At 44.6% G+C, this 23,518-nt stretch overlaps 1 protein-coding gene across 13 annotated transcripts in view; it reads right to left on the minus strand.

Moving 5' to 3' along the window:
- The window catches only part of LOC133350601 (transcription factor 7-like 2), a 162,004-nt gene that overhangs the window by 133,780 nt on the left and 4,706 nt on the right, over nt 1-23,518 (minus strand). For all 13 annotated transcript variants that reach the window (XM_061565108.1, XM_061565109.1, XM_061565117.1 and 10 more), the window contains 2 exons: nt 23,288-23,336; nt 22,187-22,299 (listed from right to left, as the gene is read on the minus strand). In XM_061565108.1, coding sequence (XP_061421092.1) covers nt 22,187-22,299; nt 23,288-23,336 — 162 coding nt within the window. The remainder of the gene's footprint in view (nt 1-22,186; nt 22,300-23,287; nt 23,337-23,518) is intronic.

Below are 23,518 nucleotides of genomic sequence, written 5' to 3' on the forward strand. Positions count from 1 at the left end.
AAATATCATATAAATATAAAATATAACATAAATATTTAACAGGCATTTATATAGTGAGTGTAAATAATGCAGTCAAGATATATTTTAAAATAAGTGTTCCAGGTTAACTTGCAATTCAGTAGTATATTTTAACTGGGGGAGGTCAGATGTTGAGCACACATGTTGAAAATGACAAATATGTACATATATTACACATTCCATATATTTAAAATATATACGGGACCCATAATGTGGATTGTAGTCTGTTAGTGTATTTACACGCTCTTCCTTTCTGGCCGTTTTGTTGACACCGCAGTGCTGTGTCCGTGTATTTATAAAGCCCTTTTTTGTCAATCCACTGCTGGATGAGGGCCTCTTAATGCCATACAGCTCGTGGAGGCGGGATAATTTGACCATACTTCCCCAAGCTGGTCCATGCAGGTTGGTGAAAGCAAAGCAAAGCACAGTATTTTATATAAAATGGAAAGAAATTGAATAAGCAAGGTCCATTTTTTTTATCCATCAACTCCAGGCATTGGAAACAGACATTTTGAAAAATGCTTAACACCAAATGGCATCACACGAATTATTTGGAAAAAACTGCATCTGTGCAACGTGTGCAAGAGGTTTTGCTTTTTTAAACGGCCTCTTCGGAATTAACCAAGATTCTTGACATTATTTTTGGAATGATGCTAATTTAAATCACCCGGCATTTATTTTTGCACCACTCAACCATGAACACATTGCAAACAATCCCCACAAACTCGACTCTGTCTAAAATATGCACACACTGTTTACATAATGAAACGTCTTCACCTTTGAAATGTGAAAATGAAAATAATTAAAGTTGATTTGAACACAGAAGCCAAAGTATCGGCATATTACAGCATCCTTTGATATCAGCATTAATGCGTGTGACGCTAATTAAACAGCCTAACAGTTGCCTCGAAATAAATGTATGGGCTTTCGCACAGCACAGCTGTAAAGCAAAACGTGTGCGGAGCCAGAGCTGCCAACAGTTGGATGCCTGGGTGACCAAGGGGTGGAAATGAGGGTGGAGCCGTAGGCCAACACAAGCACACGCACACATAAGGTGGACGCACTCGTACGTACAACTGTCAGCATGCACCACACACAAAAAAAGACGAAACTTCCCCTGTATAGCCTGAATAGACTGTTGGGGCAAGTGCTGTTAGCGAGCACATATGAAGGCCGGAATTGCACGCACAAAAATGTATGCATTCTCACCATCACATGCATACAAATACGTACACTTGCATGCGTGCGTGTACACGTACACAACAAAAGAGCACAAGCCTCCGGCACACACGCTCACACGAATGTAAACAGGACAAAGATCCCCCCCGTATCGGCATAAAGGCTGTTAGGAGCAAGTGGCCGTTCGTGACCACCCTATGAAAGCCGGCACCGGGTATGATGGGGAGGGTATGGCCAGCACCATGCCCTACCACCTTTGTCTCCCCATTATTGATGTTTTGAATACCGCACCAGGGACTAAATTAAGGCCAAGTCAACCTAGGGGAGGCTCAGGATGGGTTCGGATATTGGCCGTGAACATGAATCGAGCTCAGGGCTCTGGGTATATAGCGCAATGCGCTTAACATTCACAAAGACACAAACAAAGACAAAGACCCTGCTTATAGCCTGAATAGACTGTTGGCGCAAGTGCTGTTAGTGAGCACCTATGAAGGTCGGCACGGCACACGAGGGGATGGGTTGGTCCAGCACCACGCCCGGCTGCCTTCGTCTCCCCAGTGACAATGTTTAGACATCGCACCAGGTACTCATTTGAGGCTGAGACGACCTAGGGGAGGCTCAGGACCGGTTCAGATAATCGTCACCGGTGTTGGCAGGTTCGTAGCTCTGCGTGCTAACCACGACGCTACCTCTCCCCACCAAGACACACGCACGCACGCTTGAGCACCCAGGAGCAATCTCACGCCGTCTCGACGAATGGAAACACATGCGTGCTCAAGAAACCACAGCCGTGTTAAAGCAACGATCGGCACCGCTCACATTCATGCACATCACGCTATTTCCTAAGCAAGCCAACTTTTACACAATTAACTCTCCTACTTATTTTTTTGTGGCTCATGACTAATATATGAATACGTCGGTTTTTTTCAGTACATATCGTTTAGCTTTACGATGTCTCCTTCTGCGATTGCTTAAAAGGGGGGGAAAAAAACCCTTTGTTGTGCAGTCAAACGGGACCGTACATAAATCTCAAATGGCTGCATTATTAAACGTGCAATTTCTGAAAGTGTATTATGCACGCTGGCAATAACGAACAAATGGGACGCGATATTTTCAAGGTGCAGCGTCCGTAATGTACATTGTTTCACTTTGCGCTGTCATTACAGCAAAAAGAGGCCTCTCGCAAATAAACCTTCACGAAAGAGCCACGTGCAGCAGATGCAATCTATAGCTCAGAAAGAAACAAATATCGGATAAAATAAAATAAAAATTGTTACGGAGAAAACATTTCTCCTCTATGGCCAGTAGCACATGCTTTCACCTCCTTCATTCAAAAGGGGGGGGGGTGGAGACGTCTCTGCCCCCCAAATCGGCGCACGGATTTTTTGTCCTGCCTTTTTTTGCTTTGTGACCGAGTCTGTTCGCCGCACTGCATGCACCATGGGACAGGTGGTCGGCGATGCAGGCAAAGGAGAACTCGTGCAGCAGCAGACAGCGAAATCTTAACCTCGCACGTCCCGTCAAGCCCGGCAAGTAAGCTGCCAGCATGCAGATAAAAGGGAACGAGCCCAAGCTAAAAACATGAATTTTTGAACGACCCTTCAGAATTTTGTCTTTTACCTGAAGAGAATGTGTTATAATAACAATAATATGTGGTGCACAACACCATTACCTACAGTTCTCCACAATGCATGTGGCATATCCACACATTCATATGAACATGCAATACAATAATGCGCACACACACTTCAAATATGTTGACATTGCACATATACATGTATACACATGCAATTTGAAATGCCGAATTGAGCAAAACATTCTGCGTGTACGTGTACGTGCGTATGCCTGTAGCTGTGTGTGTATATATATGGACGTATGTATTCCTGGAGCTGTGTGTAAGTATGTGGGGAGCGGTAGTGCAGTGGTTAGTGCGCTGTGCTACAAAACTCGGCGACTAGTTGCTCGCTAACAGCACTTGCCCCAACAGTCTGTCAAGCCTATACGGGAGATCTTTGTTATTTGTCTTTGTTGGTGGATAAGCGGGCCCAGTGGGGCGTCGGGGGTTCATGGAGGCCTTACAAAAGAGAAACTTCTCCATGAGGGAGTCCCCTGTGCTATGAGACTTTTGGCTTAGTAGACGAACACAGAGGATGACCGCTATGCCACGGCAGGCACAGCTTACTCAGCCTGCCGCTCTCCATCCAAAAGCCACGAATTGGAGGAGCTCCCTCCTCCGTCCGACCCGCTCTCATCCTGCTGAACAAGACGACCCGACTAAGCCAATGGCGCTCGCAGAACTCAACTCTGTTGTATTTTATTTTACCAGGCGAAGCCCACCGAGCTATGAGCTTTCTTTCAAGAGGCGACCTGGCCACACAATAACAAGCTCAGCCAAGTGGCTTATCCACACGTGGGAATTTCAAGTAGTGGTCAGAATAATCTAAAAAAACGCCAACGTTTTTAAAATGTGCAGGGTTAAAAAAAATATATCGGACAACCCAGAAGCGAGTAAACTCAACAAATTCCAAAAACCAAAGACCCTCGAAGTAGAAAAAAAACACTGCATGGTTGGATTTTATGGTTGCACGCACGGACATGCTAAAGCACATTGCCCAACTTAGTCGTCACAAAACTCGGAAAGATCGTGAAAACTACGTCAGCAAAAAAATTAACAAACAATAACAGCATTTTTTGTATTCATTTAAAGGCTATTTTAAGGTCCGATTGTTTAGGCCGATGGCAAATGATGCACGAGGATGTTTTATTGAAAAGTGTTTATTTTGTACAGAGGCTTTGTGCGTATGTTTAGCCGCCATTCACAAACTTGTTTATAACTGAAGAATCCACGGACGACCATTGCATAAGAAACTGTACATATTGGGGCTAATGCACGTAGATATATTTTCTGCATACTTTCATTGAGATGCTGCCATGGTGTGATGGGGAGCACCACTGGCTCTGTAACTCCAGAAGCCGCCGGTTTTATTCCATCTCCCAGCACATCAGGGGTAGGAAAGTGGAAAAGTTTATCAAATCACCCTGCCCGTGTCCATCCAGCAGTATAAATGAGTACACCACACTTCGTCTAAAACACTCCTAAATCCTGTTCCATGTCTGGTCGGCATGGAACAGCAAACCAAATACCCTCTAGAAGGGACTCTAGAGCTCTGTCCAATAGACCCCAGTCTACCAGCAGTGGTATGAGCAAGTAATTGTAGCGTTGCACCTTTGCCTTTATCTATTTTACTTTCATTATTAGCTTGGCTGAAATTTCCACTATGTTAATTACTCAAAACAGGCAAATAATTAGGACTGCAATAATAACAAGGACATTCGCGGTCTTAGGTAATCAGATACAGCAGCTCCAGTATTCACCAAGCCACATCTTCATTATGTAAACGCGTTCCTTCGCTTTAGCTGCCTGCATTACTCTACATTTTTGCATAATTTGGGCAGCAATTTAACCGACCCTACGGCGTTAAGAACAGATCATCGCTGGCCACTTCCAGTTTGCCGAGACCACCAGTTAGGGTTTTTTTTCCCCAAAAGTATCTCATTTAATGAGTTGGCTAGATTAGATAAGATGCCTTCACATAATGGAGCATTCTTAACCATCATCAGACCTCTACGGTCAGAAAACCCAGCCTCCTTGAGGAACCATGAACTGCTAAGAAAAGAGAACAGCCCAAAAAAAAAGAATGGTGAAATGGAGCCTTAAAGGCAGCCCGCCTTTGTCTGTGCCAGTGAATAAAGGCACGATACTGTAACATTATTTGCATTGAATGCACTAGGGGTTGGGTTTCAGATGAAGACTCATATAATTTTTTGATCTTTGCGTTTTTTAAGGACAATTTGGGTTCTGTAAATCGGATGTTTGCAGATCAATTGCATTGCGTATTCTATTTTAAATGGTCTTCGGGCTGAAAACGGGACGTCACCTGATGCCATGTGACATCACTTGTGGGGAGGGGTCGAAGCGTGGAAGTGACGTCATGTTTTTGGATCAGAGATTTTTTAAAATATATTTTAAGATTTTTTAGATTAATTCGAAGTTTGGGAATATGCATTTTAAAATGTTGCACTTCTTTCGTACCATACGTAGTCAAACGTGCTAATCAGGAGGTGCGGTGGAAGGACAACAAGCTAAATGTAAAAATCAGTTCAAGAAGTAAGTTTTCGATACATCCCGAATATGTAATGTTGAGTGGCGGCAGAGTAGTCAGCACACTGCGCCATGAACCCAGCTAAGTTCTAATCACTGCCACGGCGAAAATCAGCCCATGTCCAAACCGACGAGTGTGGTGAAATACGGTGAAAAAACTACGGTGAAAAGACAGGGCATGGAGAGAGGCCTGCACAGAGCAGTACGTTGAGACAAAGGGCAGTACAGAGCATATAACCATTACCCAAAACTCACGAATGTACAACTATAACTCGCAACTGATCAAAGAAAACATAACAAGTGTCCATATCTTCTTGGTTCTTTCGGTAAAGTCACGTAAAAGGGAAATAATAAAATAATTAAATTTAAAAAAAACTTCAGACGCTGTCTTTCCGACAGACTTGTTCTTCGCCTGAGGACGGCTGCTTGCGTTGTGGCCGAAACGTCGTGAGAATTGTATTTTATTATGTTTTATTTTTTTATTTTATTATTTCCCTTCTACGTGACTTTACCGAAAGAACCAAGAAGATGAATCCCTGCAGTCACCAAAGCTTTAAATCGAAAAATAAAAGTGTCCATATATAACCACAATACGCAGTGGTCCACTTAAAAGGTTCCACAGTTTATTCTCACGTGAATACTAATGCAATGGTAAATATCCAAAATGAAAACAAAGCATTGTTGACATCATTATGCCTATCAATTTGCTTTATTTAGGACATGAAATCCCACTGGGAGACTGGAGTAATCATCGTTAAGTATATGTGCAGTTATTACACAAAGCCCTTTTGTAAATACACTGGCTAAAGGCTGTCCCCACGCAGTATGGGTCAAGTGGGTGATTTGACCATACTTCACCGCACTGGTCAGCGTGGATTGCTGATGAAGGAAAGCAAATGTTGGCGCTTGACACCTTACATTGGATTGTTGATGCTCTGCCCTCTGCTGCCCCGCAACAAGCTAAAACAGCGCGTGTTAATAATGAGTTATAGTAATAGGTTTTTACCGTTTAAACTGGTACAAAACTGACACCTTTATACAAGGCATCATGTTTGCAATAACCGCAACACAAGCAGTCAAAATGCAAACAAAAAGAAACAACTCTGATAATTGTGCATATCATTACCATTATCAGAGTTCTTTATTTTTGTTTGCATTTTGACTGCTTGTGTTGCGGTTATTGCAAACATGATGCCTTGTATAAAGGTGTCAGTTTTGTACCAGTTTAAAGGGTAAAAACCTACTACTATATTTTTTCACTGGTAAAGGAGGTCTCATAGTGTAAATGAGAGTTATGTTATTGGTGCTTGTACACCACTGCCAATGCATTACTGTACCACAAAGTCATATGCTTTACATATGCTGGCTGGCAAATCTATGCACTATACATACAGGCTCAATAGTGCTTAGTTTTCAAGATCTGATGAGATCAGGTGCATTCCATGTGATTTGATCAGAGGTGTACGCAAAAGGACAGTGAATGTATTTGTTAAATCTGTTGTGGGTTAATTGCGCAATTGTGAAATTACAGACAAAAATCTACATTTTTGTTCGGAGAATTATGCATTTATGTATTTGTATATTTATTTTGTTAAAGCCCACACTACTCTGTTGGCTGTGAAAAATAAAAACCAAACTCCTTCTAACCAAACACCGCATTTAAAAGAAATGCTTCCATCTTGTCCGCAAAGCTGGTTTTTGTTAAGTGGCATTTAAATTCACAGCGGATGAAATTATCTATTACAAAAACACACAAGTATTCTGAGAACCCTTTAATATTGCAAATATATACAGCAGTATTTTTGTATAAATTTCTACAATAACGATGACTAGACCCATGTGTAATAAAAGATTCTCTTTGGCATCCACTTCGCAGAAACCCAGACAGGCAAACACACAAACATCAACACAGACAGTCAGGCAAGCCGACATAGACACAATTTTGCCAGTGACATTCAAGTGCAGACTTCAAAGGCTTTTCCCTTTTCTTTTGCTTTGAGGGTCGTGTCAGCGTGCACATTATGTCCGGTACAGTATATATATAATTATATACATCTCCGCCCTCTCAGCAGCATCGGAACACTTGAATCCACATCTGAGAACTTGCAGATGCGATGCCGCCAGCTCGCACTACTGTGCCTCCGTAACCTTTCAATGCCGGGGACCTTATTTCCATGCATAAAAATGAACCAATTTGCATCGAGCTGCGATGAAAAAAAAATGTTACAAACATCTAATTGGCTGCCACTCCACCAATGAACACATCCTCACCTCCGACAGTGCTGCCCTTGTGCCGTCAAATCCCACACACGTTTCCGTATATCACGTGCTCAGTTTAAACGTGTGCCGCAGCAAGAATTGATTTGTGTTGGTCTGCAAATGAGAACTCTTGTGTTCTACACTTGTCCTTTTAAAGTATTTTTGAGGTGTTGGAAGTAATTGCGTTTGGCCCCCGCTGATTTACACCGGCAAAATAAATGCTGTGGCATTGTTTGTAATGCTGTAATTACTGTTACAGGCAGGGTCGATATAGCGGTCAGCTCACTGCGCCATTAGCACAATAAGAGTTCAATTCCCAGCCACAGATGATGACATCAGTGGCAAAGTGATATCTGAAACGATCTTGCCCCCACCCACCCTCCGCTTTCAGTTCATCAACCCACATTGACCAACACGGTGAATTATGGTCAAACAACCACCCCATGACTGAAACAGCATGGGTAGTTTCATCCAGCAGTTGACTGAGAAAGGGCTGTGGATTACATCGTTGTATATAGAATTTAATCCAAGAAAGCTACTACATTTCTCTATAAACATCATCACAAGGCTGTGTGTGGGCATGAGATAAAATCGGCACTGCTGACAATCACAACCATTCCCAACGCCACCACAATTGTCCAGTTCTCCTAAATCGGCCGAGGGAGGAAGGGAATGAGAGACGCATGGAAAGGTGCCACAGTTGATTTAGAGTTTGGCGGCAAGGGAGTGCGATCTTCGGGGTGGGAGGGAAAAGTGGTTTTAGAAAATCTTTGAAATCTGGGGTGGCACCTTTGAATGTTCACACCAATGACACAGAAGTGTATGCTTGGTTTTAGATGTGTGGTGTTAAAAAGGCCACCTTGGGTGGCCACCAGAACAAAACAAAAAAGGCATCCTTTTCAGCAGTTGTTTTTCGTGAACACGTGCGAACAAGATCCGCTTGGTGCCACCACAATGCATGCAGACAAATCGCTGTACATTTTGCTAAACTGCAATTTGAATAAATCTACTTCAAAAATGCTTCCACAAAAGATTCTTAAAGTGATATCTACGATCAGTTCAGTTATCAGTAAGGATTAATGTGACTATCTCGTGATTGAGGAGAGCTGTGCCCGAGGCTGTACACTTTTCTCCATCATTTAAACTCGCATCCAACAACACGCCCATGGTATTCGTAGATTAATTAATGTTTTGAAGAAACGCTCATGCAAAATTTGGGCAAAAGACAAAACGCTACATTCTTCAGTGATACCGGGTCTCGTATGTAATGCTTTTGGTACGCACACAAAAAATGTCAGGTCCAAGTCCGCACAAAGTACTCGCATATCCCGATGAAGATTCATTGATGAGGACTGCAGTGGAGCATTCTAGGGAATCACATGTTTTATATATTTTCATACTGCCATGCTCTAATAATGGCATGCATGTTTGTGCTTGCACAGTGTGATTCATCGTCATTATCATCAGCCACGTTAACTACTGCTAGATGAAGGCCTCCCCAAGCCACTACCATCTCCCACAATCCAGCGATGTAACAATGTGATTGCCAAATTGATAAATACTCTAATATATTTATAAGTGGCCTACTTATTATGATTTTTCAGAAAGCTAACGTCAATTTCGGACATGCAGAATTAATATATGATACAATATAATTCTGGAAAAAGTTATTCTGCAGTCAGGTATAATCAGTAGCTCAATCTTCCACACCCCCCCCCCCCCTGCTGTCGTCATGCGTTGAGATTAATCAAATGGCCCGGAAGATGACGTCAAGGAACTACTTATGAATCCACTTCTTTAGATCTATTCATGCTCGCTAGAAACACTATCTATTACACACCATGCAAGTAGTCAAAATGGATATGTTTTAAGGAAATGCTGACAAGACACTCAGATTGTCAACTACATACACTTGGATAAATTGGTTGAATGGGAGACAAAAACTGGATTTTCGAACCCATGATTTCAGCAGTCCTTGGCTTAATGCTTTGACCCCCGAGGAACCCCGTCAGCCACCTCCAAGCGTTCACTCCCACAGGGTGGCCCCAAGACTCAGGAAACACAGGGTTATATTTATTTAACGGACTTCTATTAACACTGTGTGCATGCATTCTCTTTTGAAATGAATTTAGAACTTTTTTTATTGCAGATGTAATCTTTGAACATTCATCAATAATATTGTCTCAATTCATTCCAGGTTCTTGGTCGAGTTTTGTAAATGACGGATTTGAGACCCCTACAGGAAGAAGAAATGATAATAGATACAATATTAACTTCAATAATACATTTAAATTATTTCATGCCAGTGTTAAAATAAATGAAATAACCCTATGTCCTAACTTTTGGGCCACCGTGTATGTGCAAGTCATTTCTCCGTCACGACATTACAGAGCGCGAATAATTAAGACAAATGGTTTTTCTTCCAATGTTTGTGTGGCTTAAACATGTACTGACACACCTTACAAGATAACTATTCAGTTAAATAAAAAATAAGATGACATGTGTTGTTTCCATTGAAAACAGAGCACGTCCTTGATTGGCTCTCACACTTTTGATAGTGATAATCACATTAATTAGATCAAATATGCTTTAAAAAACAGGTACACCTTTAAATGTATATATTTCCAAATGTAGTATTACCAGCAACTGTCGTGCTATTAGACTACAAAATAACGACAGATTTATTTTATTCGTTATTTATTTAAATTGTATTTTATTTCTACATACGTGACTTTACCAAAAGAACCAATGAGTATAGTAATTCCTGCAGTCACAAAAGCTTCAATTCTAGATTAATAACGACAAAGTTGCCCCTATAGCATTTACAGACTGTTGGAGCAAGTAAATGCCGGCAAGGCACACAAGGAGGTGGGGTGGCCAGCATCACACCCGGCCACATTTGTCTAACCAGTGCTGACGCTTTACACACTGTATCATCAGTTATTCATAAAAGGCCAAGTCGATCCAGGGGAGGTCCAGGACTAGTTCAGATATTTGTCACCGAGGTTGGACCACGAGCGGGAATCGCACTCGGGTCCTCGGGTTTATAGCGCAGTGCGCTAACCACAGCGCCACTGCCCCCCACACACACCCACACACGCATCCACACAAACACAAAGATGCTTCTCAGTTCCATGATGCATGCTACACAATAGAATGGCTTGGCCTTATTTGCCTGGGAGCACGGCATTCTTACCACGCTGCTGATCAAAGGACCACATCAAAACCCGGGTCTCCCGAAAACAGCTGGTGCATTTTGCCGACGACGCGCCCTCGATTTATACTTGTATTCATTTGTATTGCACTGCAGAGCGAGAGAGAGAGAGTCACAGCCTCTGGGCCAGCGTGGACGGGAGGACGGAGTGACAGCACCCCGGAGTCATCCCGTCTCGCGCACGCGTGTCAGATTCCACACGCCGACGCGGGCGTTTGAAGACGCAAGCCGGCCAGGTGCCCCCCCCCACCACACACTCCCCCCACCACCACCACCAACCACCCACAGACACACCCACCAGCATGCGTGCCGCCACGGCTGTGGCACAGCCACACGCTCGGAGACAACTAAAAACCCTGCCGTGATTTTAGGCAGCAGGAACAGCCCCGGGATAGGAGGAAAAAAAATTACCCGTAAAAACAAAGTTTTTCACTATAAATCCTTTATATGCGTGGCGGCTAGAGTCCTCTCGTCCTCTGGCTTGAGATGGCTGCCACCTATGGGTCAGATGATTGCTTGCCACCATTAAGCAATTGGTAAGTAAATATAATTTTTTTTTCCTAAAAAGTGTCAAAATTTAGAAAAAAAAATTCACGAAAATTAATTGTCACGCACAACGAGCCTGTATGTCAGCTCGATTGGATCACGGGAAGTGGGTTAAAAAACGACTGAAAGATTTGCATGGTCGTAAGCGCGCAAGCAAGCAAGTGAACTTAATATAAAGGATTTAAAAAGCCCCACCACAAACACACCGCGCTTGCCTGCGTGTCTTACTTTAAACCATCGCCGTGGTATCCGTGCAAGCGTTAATGTTTTAGTGGAGTCTGCATGCCAACAATGATGCTCTCAAAACCAACCAAAAAAGATTGCCCACTAAAGTAGTCTTGTGGGCCAGTTTCTCCCACCCACACCGCCCCCAAGTCACAAATACGTGGACAGAAGAAAAGAACGCGGAGTCAGAAAATACAAGCCACCGATCATATTCAACCATGGGAACCTTTACCCGAGAAAAACATGACTTGCATATATAAAATATGCCTATAAAGAGGCATTTATGTAAAGCGTCATTCCCATTATCCACACAAAGCAGCAAGGATTAACGTGGATAACAGGATAATTTACCACAACTTTTCACGTTTATTGAGCGAGAATTCTCCTGAATCGCACTCCTATTACCCACCATTTCAAATATCAACTCCCCTCAATCAAACTGTCGACCTTTTTATTATCCGTGTTCACTCTTCCCATCTCATACGTCCATAATATAGGTTTTTTGGGTTAGATCGCGTAAATATGAATGTGTTGTTAAACCCGCCACCACACCGGTGTGCTGTACTAGCAACGAATTGGCATTATCCGTTTACGTGACAAACCTCGCTAATTGGCTGTCGGGTGGTGGCGGGTTTAAAGCCACATTTATATTCAAGCTATCGAACCCAAAAGCCCTATATTATGGATAATATTGGTAGCGAAAGCCTCCTACGTGTTAAACTCACGATAACTGCCCACAGCCACCATGCGATTCATTCTCGTCGCGTACGGCTGATGTAGATACAGAGCACCAAGTACAATGTCACATTCCAGGTGGTCAAGCCAGACAACCGAGTCAGGAAGCAGCGGAGTTGTACCACCGTAACGTCTCCTTTGCATCCGCCTAGTGTTACCGCTGTAATGTAACTTTTGTATTTGTAGATCGGGCCATCGTGCGATTTGACTTTTCAACACACTTGATATGTGAACGTAAAAACTAAATGTCCACCCACTGAACTTCCCCTCTTCATGTCGGTGGTGAAATTATTTGGGAAATTTCGCACAGCGGCTGCTTTTGTGGCGCTAAATTTTTCACGTCGTTTCCCTCGCATACGGTCACATTTCCGCGAAGGTTTAACATAAACAAATTTATCTCACGTTCTTACAAAGGGCACCACATCCCTCTAAGAACTGATATATCAGAAGATAATAGCAATGTTGGCACCAATGGTTTCATGCCCCCCGCCACCCCAACAAATTCCACCACAACGTTTTAAATTTAGCCAGAGTTAAGATTCCAATTTTAAGTTCACAAATCAAAACATCGAGACTAAAGCGGACCAAGTATTGTTGGCAAAAAGCGTGAAAATGTTTGCATTACGCAACTTCTGTGAAATTGCGATTCACGTGGGCGGCGTGCATAATCTGCTCTAAATTTTATCAGAGCGTAGTCCGACTGAAGCCTTGACATCGGTCAACGACGATAAACAGCGTTGCCGTTGGTTATGGCACAGTTTTAGTTGAGTCGCGATTTCATGCAGTGATTGCAGGCGAGTGAAAGCGGAACGTGTCCGCGTGCAAAATTATTCTTTGCATTAAATAAATCGGGCTTGAAAGAGATATTAAAAACACGAATACATGATCTGCATAGTAAGTTGAGCAAGCAAAACATGTTTTCAAAATCGACAGCATTAATAGCACTATAAAAAGAATGGCGGCTGCAGGCGCACTTAATTCAACAGCAGTAACATAAAAGCGCTGTTTTGTTTCATTGTCAAATCGGTAAACGTCGAGGAAAAACTCATCGCGACGGAAAAACATTGCGCAGGCTGGAAAGTCAGGAATTGCGTAACGTTTTGAAGATTATGCAATAATCTAGTGACCGATGGACTACGTGAAACAAACGTGCCCCCAATGAGGAGCATTAATACCCACAGCTCTGCTAGGGCCACTGCTTTAACCGTGAAGGCCTTGTACAAAAAATATTTCCAATTATTGTTTTAACTCTTCCAACAGAGGTAGGTAGCCAGATGGCCATATAGGAACAGGGCCACGATTCCAAACTAACCTTTTGCCCATCCAAGGACGGGTGTATTGCAGAAAATCTGAAACTTGCAAGCGAACAGCAGACCGCGACGTGATATTCATTGCATCAATGCGTGTGCAATTTGTAAGGCCGCGGTGACACAGACCTATTTCATTTTAAGGTTATAATCCCTCGTTCATCATGACGTCCTTTTTACTTTGATGTCTCAATAGCGTTACGGAGATCACGTGACGTAGTGAGGGTTGTCAGTTGACGCCGAGGAGGGGGGAGGAGGCACCTCGCCCCCCCATGTGGAGTGACGTCAGCCGCTAATTATTATGAATGGGGGGGGGGGGTGTCCATTTGGAGGACGTCACCTCTTCATGATTATTAATGAGGGGGGCTTTTCGATGTGGAGTGACGTCACCTGCTCATGATTATTAATGAGGGGGGGCTCCATGTGGAGGACGTAACCTGTTCACTATTATTAATGAGAGGGGCTGGTCGACGTAGAGTGACGTCACGAGCTTTAAGGATAGACATTCCTGGGTGATTTTAGTAAGTATAGGGATATGCATCAGTGCTCAGAAAGCAAAAATCTAAAAATCCTTTTCTGGAGAGCAATACTAACCTCAAGCCGTGGTCTCCTATTGCATCGCTGAACCACCAAGTCACACAATGGACTACCAGCTGCGACCCCAATCATAAGTGCCTTTTGTAAATGGAAATCTACACATATGCCTGCATTGGGTGTACACAAAGCCCTCTTTTCTTGGTATTATTCGACCGTTGCAAAGCAACTGTATAGATGTAGAACTTCTTTCGCACCGTACGTAGCCAACCGTGCTTACCAGAGGGTGCGGGGGAAGGACAAACTAAACACAAAAAGCAGTTCCAACGACACGAATTCTCAATGCCCATTTCCAAGTGCATAGCCCCAGTGGCTTCATTATGCGTGAAGGAAAAGGGTTCTGGATGGCCGCAGAAGGGCATCCAAAAGCGCACGATGCAGTGACCATCTTAAACTGTCGTGAGCGAGCACCTATTACGGACCAGCGAGGCGAGGTGGAGCTGGCACCACGTCCGACTGCCTTACAACTCGACGGATCTATCGTTAATGCACCAGCCACGTGTTAATGTTGCACGGTCCATGCCAGATAGCTTCAAATTGAATGTTCACAAATGTTTGAGCTTGAAGCTCTCTCTCTAACGTGATAGTTATCGCCCTGTACACACGATCTTGTCAAATCATACTCCCACCAATCCTACGATCGTTGAATCGTTTAAGAAACGTTAAAGTATAATGAGCAACCCTTCGAAATAGGCAAGATAGCGGTCCATGTGTTTACTCGGCCAACGACAGGGTCAGCTAAACAAATCCCCGATAACGTTTAATGTTCGCATTCCAAATTAAGATGCTGCTCACATAGAATCCCATTCATATGTATTACAGTCAAGCAACTCAATTTCAACATAATTGTGTAGCACATGCAGTACAGCAAGCTAGCATATTTGAGACCTTCATATCAATCGCGGGGTGGAACAGTGATGTGATACTTAGTATATTGCACAATGAGTTTGGCCCCCTGAGTTCAATTCCTGGCCATAGGTAACTTGAGTGGCGAGTAATATCCCAAACCAATCATGCCCTTCCTCCTTCTTGCGACAGCAAGGGGAAGTATATGGCCATACACCACCCATGCCTGTCATGGCATTGCAAGTCCTTCATACAGCAGCAGTGTCCTTCTTCAGTGCTCTGACATAAACCACCTGGAGATGTGATTTACACAAATATAATCAGTGGTTGCAAACATTTCTCCATGGGGAGAAACCAATTAGATGATCGATTCCTTGGTACGACATCTTAATGGCTCGGTCAACGCAAACACACGCACATCGCACAAGCCAGAGCCCACGTAGACGCTCAAAGCACAAGTCACCTGTTGCCGAGAAGCAATTTGAACACACGGGCAACCTCATCATGGAACCTCAAACTTTGTACAACAAATAAGGGGGAGTTGTTCCCGTGGCCGTTTTTGAACCACTTCTGCATACCAGATCAAACCGGTACTGAAAATGCCAATCGAAGGTTGGATAGAGGCTTTGCCACACCATGTTGTTTGACCATACTTCACCTTGTGGGTTAGTGCGAGTTGGCAAAGGGGGGCGGGGCATGGGAGGGGGGGTGGGGCAAAGCTGGTTCAGATATCACTCACTGACATAAGCCTTGGCCAGGTATCAAACTCAAGTTCTCATATTTCAGGTGCGGTTTACGAACAATGTGCTACCGCTCTCATCCCAAGAGTAGCATATTTGGCGTAAAAAACTCGCAACATCATATTTCCCACAATTTTTTTCCCGATGCGACGCATAACCTTGATGCGACGCATAACCTTGATGCGTATACGGGCAGGCAACGAGATCGGAGCTGGGAAATCACAACCTCACTCGAGGGCACCCTGCAGAGGGAACACACAGCGATAGCTTTCCTGTCCCACAGCACCACGTGTTTGCATAGCTGTGCCATTCAGCTTAGCGCCAGTGATCATCGTTACCTAAAACTACACTGAGAACTTTCACATCCTGTTAAAATCACACAGAGAAACACACATGCTCACACATGCACCTACACACAGAAAGACCCCCCACCCCATATAGCCTATACAGGCTCTTAGAGCAAGTGCATCTTTGAAGGATGGGCAGGACACACGAGAGGGCACATGGGGGGGGGGGGGGTGGTGAGGCCAGTACCATGCCTGGCCACGTTTGTTCCCCCGTTTATGCGATTTGCCACACTGCCATACCAGGTACACATTTAAGGCCGAGCACAGGCCTGGTTCAGATAAATCACCACTGATGTCATCTTTAGCTGGAAATCAAACTTGGGTCACTCGGTTCATAACGCAGTCCGCCAACCACGACTCTTGCTCCCCACAAACGTACACATTTCATTCAAGCGCATGCACACAGACACATGCAAACACTCAGGTTTGAAGAATTAAAGTTAAAATCAGTTCAAAGGGTCAAATGCCAAGCCCTTAACCCACAGCAGTTTGCATTAGCTTTACAGCAGGGTAATAATCTCCAAAACCCTGGTAAAAATAATAATAACATTCAGAAGCATTGTATGAGGTAACTAAAAAAGTGTACAGTATCTATTTATATTTTTACACATAATGCTTGTTTTTTTCAAATATTTATAGCAACAATTACCGACATAATTCATATTTCAGTCACCACACATCATGACCTTCCGAATTATTGATTGATGCATAAGCACTGCTCAATAAGAAACTCAAACCAGGCCCTTAACTATTTCCATGACAACTGGCACAATTTGAGCACGGCGTACAGGCAAGCGCAGTTCATGGAAAAGATGCACAATGCGGCAAATGCTTCTGAAAATGAGATTTGGATAATGTCACATTGAACAAACATTCTACCAATTCTAAAGCCACCATGTACTACCAACGACGTAAACTAAGACAGCCAAGTATGAAACACAATACAACGGACCCGACAACCCGAGTTTGATTCCTGGACATGGCCAACGAACGGCGAGAATTAACCGAACCGGTCCTGTGTTCCCCCACTCAACAACCCACTGACCAGGGTGGTGAAGTATGGTTAAACGACCCACACAACCAACACGGCGCAGGGAGGCCTACGTTGCAAAGGTCTGCAAATCATAATTATTCGAATTATTTGAATATACATGCATTTGCTAGGGAAAGGGCATTGCGTGACGAGTGCTGTGCATTTACTACACCGAGAGAAGCCCCATCACTGACGGCTGTATATTTGGAGTGTGCATCATCTCCCTGTGGTCGCGTGCATATTTCTCCGGGTCTTCCGCTTTTTTCTCTCCATGTTTGCAATCAACGTGCATTAAGAATATTTGACTGCTATAAATTTCCACATAAGCCACTTTCGTCGAGATATTTGTGGCCAGGTTGTTTCTGAAAAAGAGCTACATAGCTCAGTGGGGGCTTTACCAGGTACATAAAAAAACAGTTTAGCTTTAGTTTATCTGCGAGCAAAGCATATCTCCCCCCCCCTTCCCCAGTCCCCACAGAGCACTCCACTGTCTGGGTCACATGGCTACACGTACTGCAACCCTGACCTCTGACTTCCAGCCGTGAGGCAGCCACCTGGCTACGAGCCACCTCCAGGACGCGTCGCGCCACATTCCCACGTCGGTGGCCACGCGCCCTCCGCTATGCTCATAACCAAACGACGACCCCCAATGCTAAGAATCGCCCTGCTTGTGCCAACAATCCCATTGACGTGGCTCTCTTCCAGAGACGAATGGGGGGGGGGGGGAGCGACGGCGACCATTGCCAGCACCGCAGTGAAACGCGCACGAGAAGGCGTGCGTTTAATCGTCACGTTTCACAAACGAACAAAGAAGCGCTAATTGGAGGCACATGAAAGCAGGGATAACGAATAAACACACACACACATACGCCAGATAGCACCAGCGCTTGGTAAAATACAGACATGGAGCACCACAACTCCCACGTACAAGGGAGAGAACCGTGTTTGTTTACAGAGGCTATGTGAGGCCAACCACTTTAAAAAAGGTCCACAAGCGATTTTTATCCACTGCAGCGTGCTTAGCCGCATTAACCAGATACTGGAGGGGAATATTTTTGACCAGGCAACACTGTTTGTCATTTTATTCCCACGCTGTCACTTGTTCCACTGCAACAGCCTCTTTTATGACTAGTCGATGCATACGTTTGTTTTCGCGTTGTTATTGGATAAGGCCAAGGTGTGCGTTAGCTCATGTATTTGCACGCAAAAAAGGAATTTGAAATTCCTATTCGGCCATCTGCAATAAAGAGTTCCCATGCCACAGGTTTACTGGAGTTTAAACCTGGATGAAATGTAATTGCAAAAGGGAAGTTGGTCACACATATGTTTGTGGAACTTCTTTCGCACCGTAAGTAGCCAACCGTGCTAATCGGGGAGGTGCCGCCTTTTTGCGTTTAGTTTGTTGTCCTTCAATAGGCGCAGTTGGCTATGTACAGTGCGAAAAAAGTTCGACATGCATACACACGCGTGAAAAGAAGTCCCACGAAAACAAGGCCACAGTGTGTTTTTTCCCCCCCACTTTACCCTGACATTGGACCCCCCCCCGTTTCCCAGCCATGCTCTCCCCCCCCCCCCAACCCTCTTCAGTACGTTCCCCTCCCCCAAAGTGTGCCCAACCGATACACCTTTTGAGTCATGAGCCGATAACCCTCTCAGCCTGCCTCGTGGTTACAACTTTGTCAGCGTTGAGTCACTGCTTGACTAACTTTTCGGCGAATGCATCGGCCAAGCAAAGCAACGACTGTTTACAAATGCAGTCGAAGTGCACGCACAGAAACAACAACAACAACTTTGCGCCGTTGCTGTTTTTAAATGTGGTCGCTTTCTTTCCCTCTTTGGATGTTGGTTTTGGTAAGAGGGACCCGCGCTGTCCCTTGACAATCGACAACGTTGACTTAACTGGCAGGATTGGCAGTGCCGTTGTGTGGATTTAAAGAGCTTCGTAATTTTTTAAAAGAAAATCATTACATTTGTTGTTGTTGTTCTCAGCATATGTTGCTTGTGCAATATGAAAAGTTCCAGAAATGGCTTTCAACAAATGGCTTTCAACATTGAACAAAAACCATTAAGCAGTGACCATTAACCCTACAATGGCAGAGCGCATTTTAGTAGTTTGGTGTACAAGCATGTTTGCGTATTAAAGCATTTACAGATTTTGCGGAAAAGAATGTGCGTCTAACCTTTGTCATTCCAGGGACAGAATCTAGCTCAATTCCAACCGCTGATTCATCTCTCAATACACTTCACCCCCACATCATGTCATCCTCCATCAATTATTCCCAATTTATCCACCCAACCCTGATAAAACAAAGCATACCCCGCGACCTTCCCATAAACATATTCGCTTGCAATGGAGGTGAAGAGATGCTGACCATGTACTTGTAATAAACGGATATTGGGGGTTTGTGGAAATGAGTCTCTCTTGAATCATCGTACAGATTTAAAAAACTGTACAAAGATGAGGACAAAGATACCCCTACAGGCATGTATTACTGTTGGGACAAGAGTTGTTAGCAAGCACCTATTGAGGCTGTCACAGAGCACGAAGGGGTCGTATGGCAAGGACCATGCCGGGGTACACACACACACACACCAGGGACATCTCTTGTTTTCGGGAGTGCCCATTTGACCGGCAGAGACATTTTTCTCGGATTTTACAAATTCCCGACACCAGGTGCAGCTGAAAGAGGTAACTGGAGATTGCACAGAGTTTGTGCCATCTAAAAGTAAATCTTTGTGGCTCTGCGGAAGGGGGGGGGGGGCGAGCATCTGGAATGCTCACACACCACGTCAGTACAGCACAAAGGGATCCAACTGGTCATATCAATGACTGCAAACAAATGCTTAGAATTTTTTTCAAGGAACACTGACGCGAGATTAAAAGCCAGAGACGAATGCAACCTTGAGTCGTTGCACAAGGCAAAGCATACAAATCGCAACATCTCTGGCGTAAAAGCTGGATAGCTATGGGAGCTAGGCCGCGACGTCTACATGATGTTTGGTGGAAGCGTGAACATTTTATAAAAGCCCGGAGAGCATGACAAAAAAAAAACGAAGGAATTGGAATTAATATGTCACTTGCTCATCACACACGACATCTGTATTGGGCATCTCTACAGACCATCTGACCAACTAAACTGCTGCTCTAATATTTTTAGTTTTTTTTAGTAAACTAGCTCGATTCTGCTAAAGACTAAACGAGACCGTTATTATATCAACATACCTTAAACAATAGTCGACAATCTGCCAAAGTATTAACAATGTCGTGTTCCAGTATTCGCTACGTTTCTATTCGGGAGCATCTAAAACAGAATCGAATGTTCAGGCTGCTAATGCGAAACGTTAATGCACAAACCACAATCACTTTAACCCTGACATCCACCAACAATTACTCTCGTCTGCTGAAACTAAAACAAGCGTCCTGTTGCAATGCGAACAATTTGTGGATTAGTTCTGCCCGGCTCAATCTCCTTCAAGTCTATCAGGCCCCAAATAGCGGCCTACCGGCTTTAAACAAAATAAGCCTGACAGCAGTCCACCGCTGCTGCCGCTGCCTCGTAACAGAACGCAGTCACACTTAACGATTACCCCCCTCTCCCTTTCCCTGTTGTTTTGAGCAGTGTTTCAATTCCCTATATTTTTGCCACTTATGCAGGCCTACATGGAATAAGGGCTACGCTGACAATTTCACAAATATGTACGGGTGACAACAGGCCCTACGGGATCAAAGAACGTCAAAACAGGCTGGGTTACGTGACACCAACGTGTGTTCAAAGCGAGGCTGAGGCAAAATATGGAATGCAGAGAATTGCCGTAATAGGTAACTTTGTAACCTTTGCAAGTCGACTCCAATTACATAGCATCCATGTCTAATTTGTGTGTGTGTGTGTGTAACCCTAGGGTTTATTGACATGTTTTGGGTCATGTAAACAGTACTGTATGTAGTTACACGTAAATATTTTATTGTAAAAGCCCTTTGATTTCATCGCAGAGTAATAAAGGAAAGGGAGAAACAAAACCCCACGCACATTGTTTAAAATGAAATATGCGTACTTTAGTTCAGCGGCTTCTGGCCAGGATAAAATAAAGAAAATAAGGTAATTTTAAATGACTGCTTCTAATGGAAATAAAACTGGTCAGCATTCATGGACCAAAAAAGGTACCGTCTTGTTCTTTTTGTATTATTGCTATAGCCATAGGCTACAGAATAGCGGTTAAATAATCATTTTTGGCTGTACATGAACACCCACTTGGTGCTATTGAGGAGTTGCATGATGGTCAAAACGACACTTAAAATAATGTTCCGTCATTTAAAGGGGGGAGGGGGAGGCATTTAAACCAATATCAAAGGCATCTATAGAACTTGACAGAGATCACGACACTGGACGAGAATAATCATCATCAGCGGCTGCACATTAACACGCACTTGCACTCCCCTGTACACAGCAGCATGCTGGGTCGGGTCATCACTTAAGGAGTGCGAACGGCACACAAACCGTGACGTTAAAAAAGTCAAAACCATTCGTAGAAAACACGACGTGCGGATCTCCAGACACTCTGAAAGAGTGGCCGACTGGTGGAGAGGGGTCACCGCTAAAACGTGCCCTGGGTGCTCCTCCCAATACATCACAACACAACCCTTTCACTGACAATAGGGGCCTCTTCAATGTGTTGAGAGGAAGAGAAGGGAGGGGGGGCCACCACCACCACCCCCCCCCCCCGCACTCCTATTAACAACGTGTGGTTTGCGTCGGTACCGACTTTCGGCAGGAAGCTGTTATCAGTCAAAGCACAATGCATAGGCAGGCTTGGTAAGCACGTGTACACATCGGGGGGGGGGGGGGGGTGAAGAGGATGGCACGTGTTGTAAGAGACAAGTAAACGCACAAGCAACGAGCGACATATACAAGCGGGGGTGGGGGGGGGGGAGGTTCGGCCGAGGGGTTCGTGATATTTTGGGGTGGGTTTGTCCGACACGTACCGGAGGAGAAAGTGCGCCTTGGGAGAGACACGGGGTGCCCAGGTCAGGCAGCATGAGGAGTGGGAACCCGGTGTACATGGAGCTGATCAGGTGGCCTTCACCCCGGTGGCGACCTAGGGAGGCGGAGAGCGAGGTACGCGCAATGCAACCAGTGTGGGGCTGTGCACGCGCGAGTCGTGTGCAAGTTTTGCGTGCGACACAGCATAAAAAAAACCCCAAATGTGCGCCCCAAAAAAACTCGTCAGATCAAGATGCTGAGCAGGGTTGAGCCCTGGTCAGAAAATCGGATGGGGTGGGGGGGGGGGGCAAGGGATGGCTGTATCGCACAGTGGATTCTTGGCACTATCTGTGCACAACCATTTTAGCGTTATCCCCCTTCGTTTTGCGAGTTGCCCGAGTTTCCACCCCAAACGCCACTCAAATGGAACTGGCAAAACGTGCAGGACCCTAACAGAGTCTTCAAACTCGGTGAGGCTTTCAATAAATTAAAAATGCTGTTACGTAATTATGCAATTAGAATTCCGTTAGTTGTTACAGAAACAGTATGTAACTTATGGCACAATATGCCATCACTCATGACATGGGTAAACAAACAATACACGCACGTGCTCGCGTGCCCAGAAAATAAACAAAAATCATCTCATCAAAGGCAACGTGATCATCCCGAAAATTCGCATCATGACCACGTTTCAAACGCTGTCAACGTCTTAAGTGTAACAACTTTCTTGGGAAAGAGGGCATTAATTACAGTCCAGAGTGCTTCAAAGCAACCGCAAGCCACTGGGTGAGCTAACAGGTTCAACCACGTGGCTTAGCACAGGTGTCTCTGCAATCTCCCTACTTTGTGCCGTGTCTTTATTTTTTTGGGGGGGGGGAGGTAGCGGTTTTTTTGAAGTTTGCGCGGCGTTTTGGAGTGATCTACAAGTGCAGCAACGGCTTTTATTAATGGTTGTTAGATTTGGACCCCCGTGGGCAACAGAGTTTGGAAGGGGCCCGTGTTAAGCGAACACCTGATTTGTGGTGGGGGGAGGGACGGGGAGCAAAGAGAGAGATGGGGGGGGTAGTGTTTAAAGTTAATAATGACATCTGTGCACAACTCACCATCATCTTCCAAGCGCCGACCGTCAAACGTCTGCGGGCGCCCATCACCCTGCATTGACAACGAACACCCACACACAAGGGCGCAAGCGCAAATACACAAGATAAAGATCCCCCGTGTAGCCTTAGCATACCTGTTGGGGCAAGTGCTGTTAGCTATGAAGGCCGGCAAGGCACACACAAGGCAGAGGGAGAGGGGGGGGGGGGGCAGTCAGCACCACGCACGGCCGCCTT

Source organism: Lethenteron reissneri, chromosome 34 (assembly GCF_015708825.2).
Source record: "Lethenteron reissneri isolate LAM-NWPU_2019-01 chromosome 34, ASM1570882v1, whole genome shotgun sequence".
NCBI lineage: Eukaryota > Metazoa > Chordata > Hyperoartia > Petromyzontiformes > Petromyzontidae > Lethenteron > Lethenteron reissneri.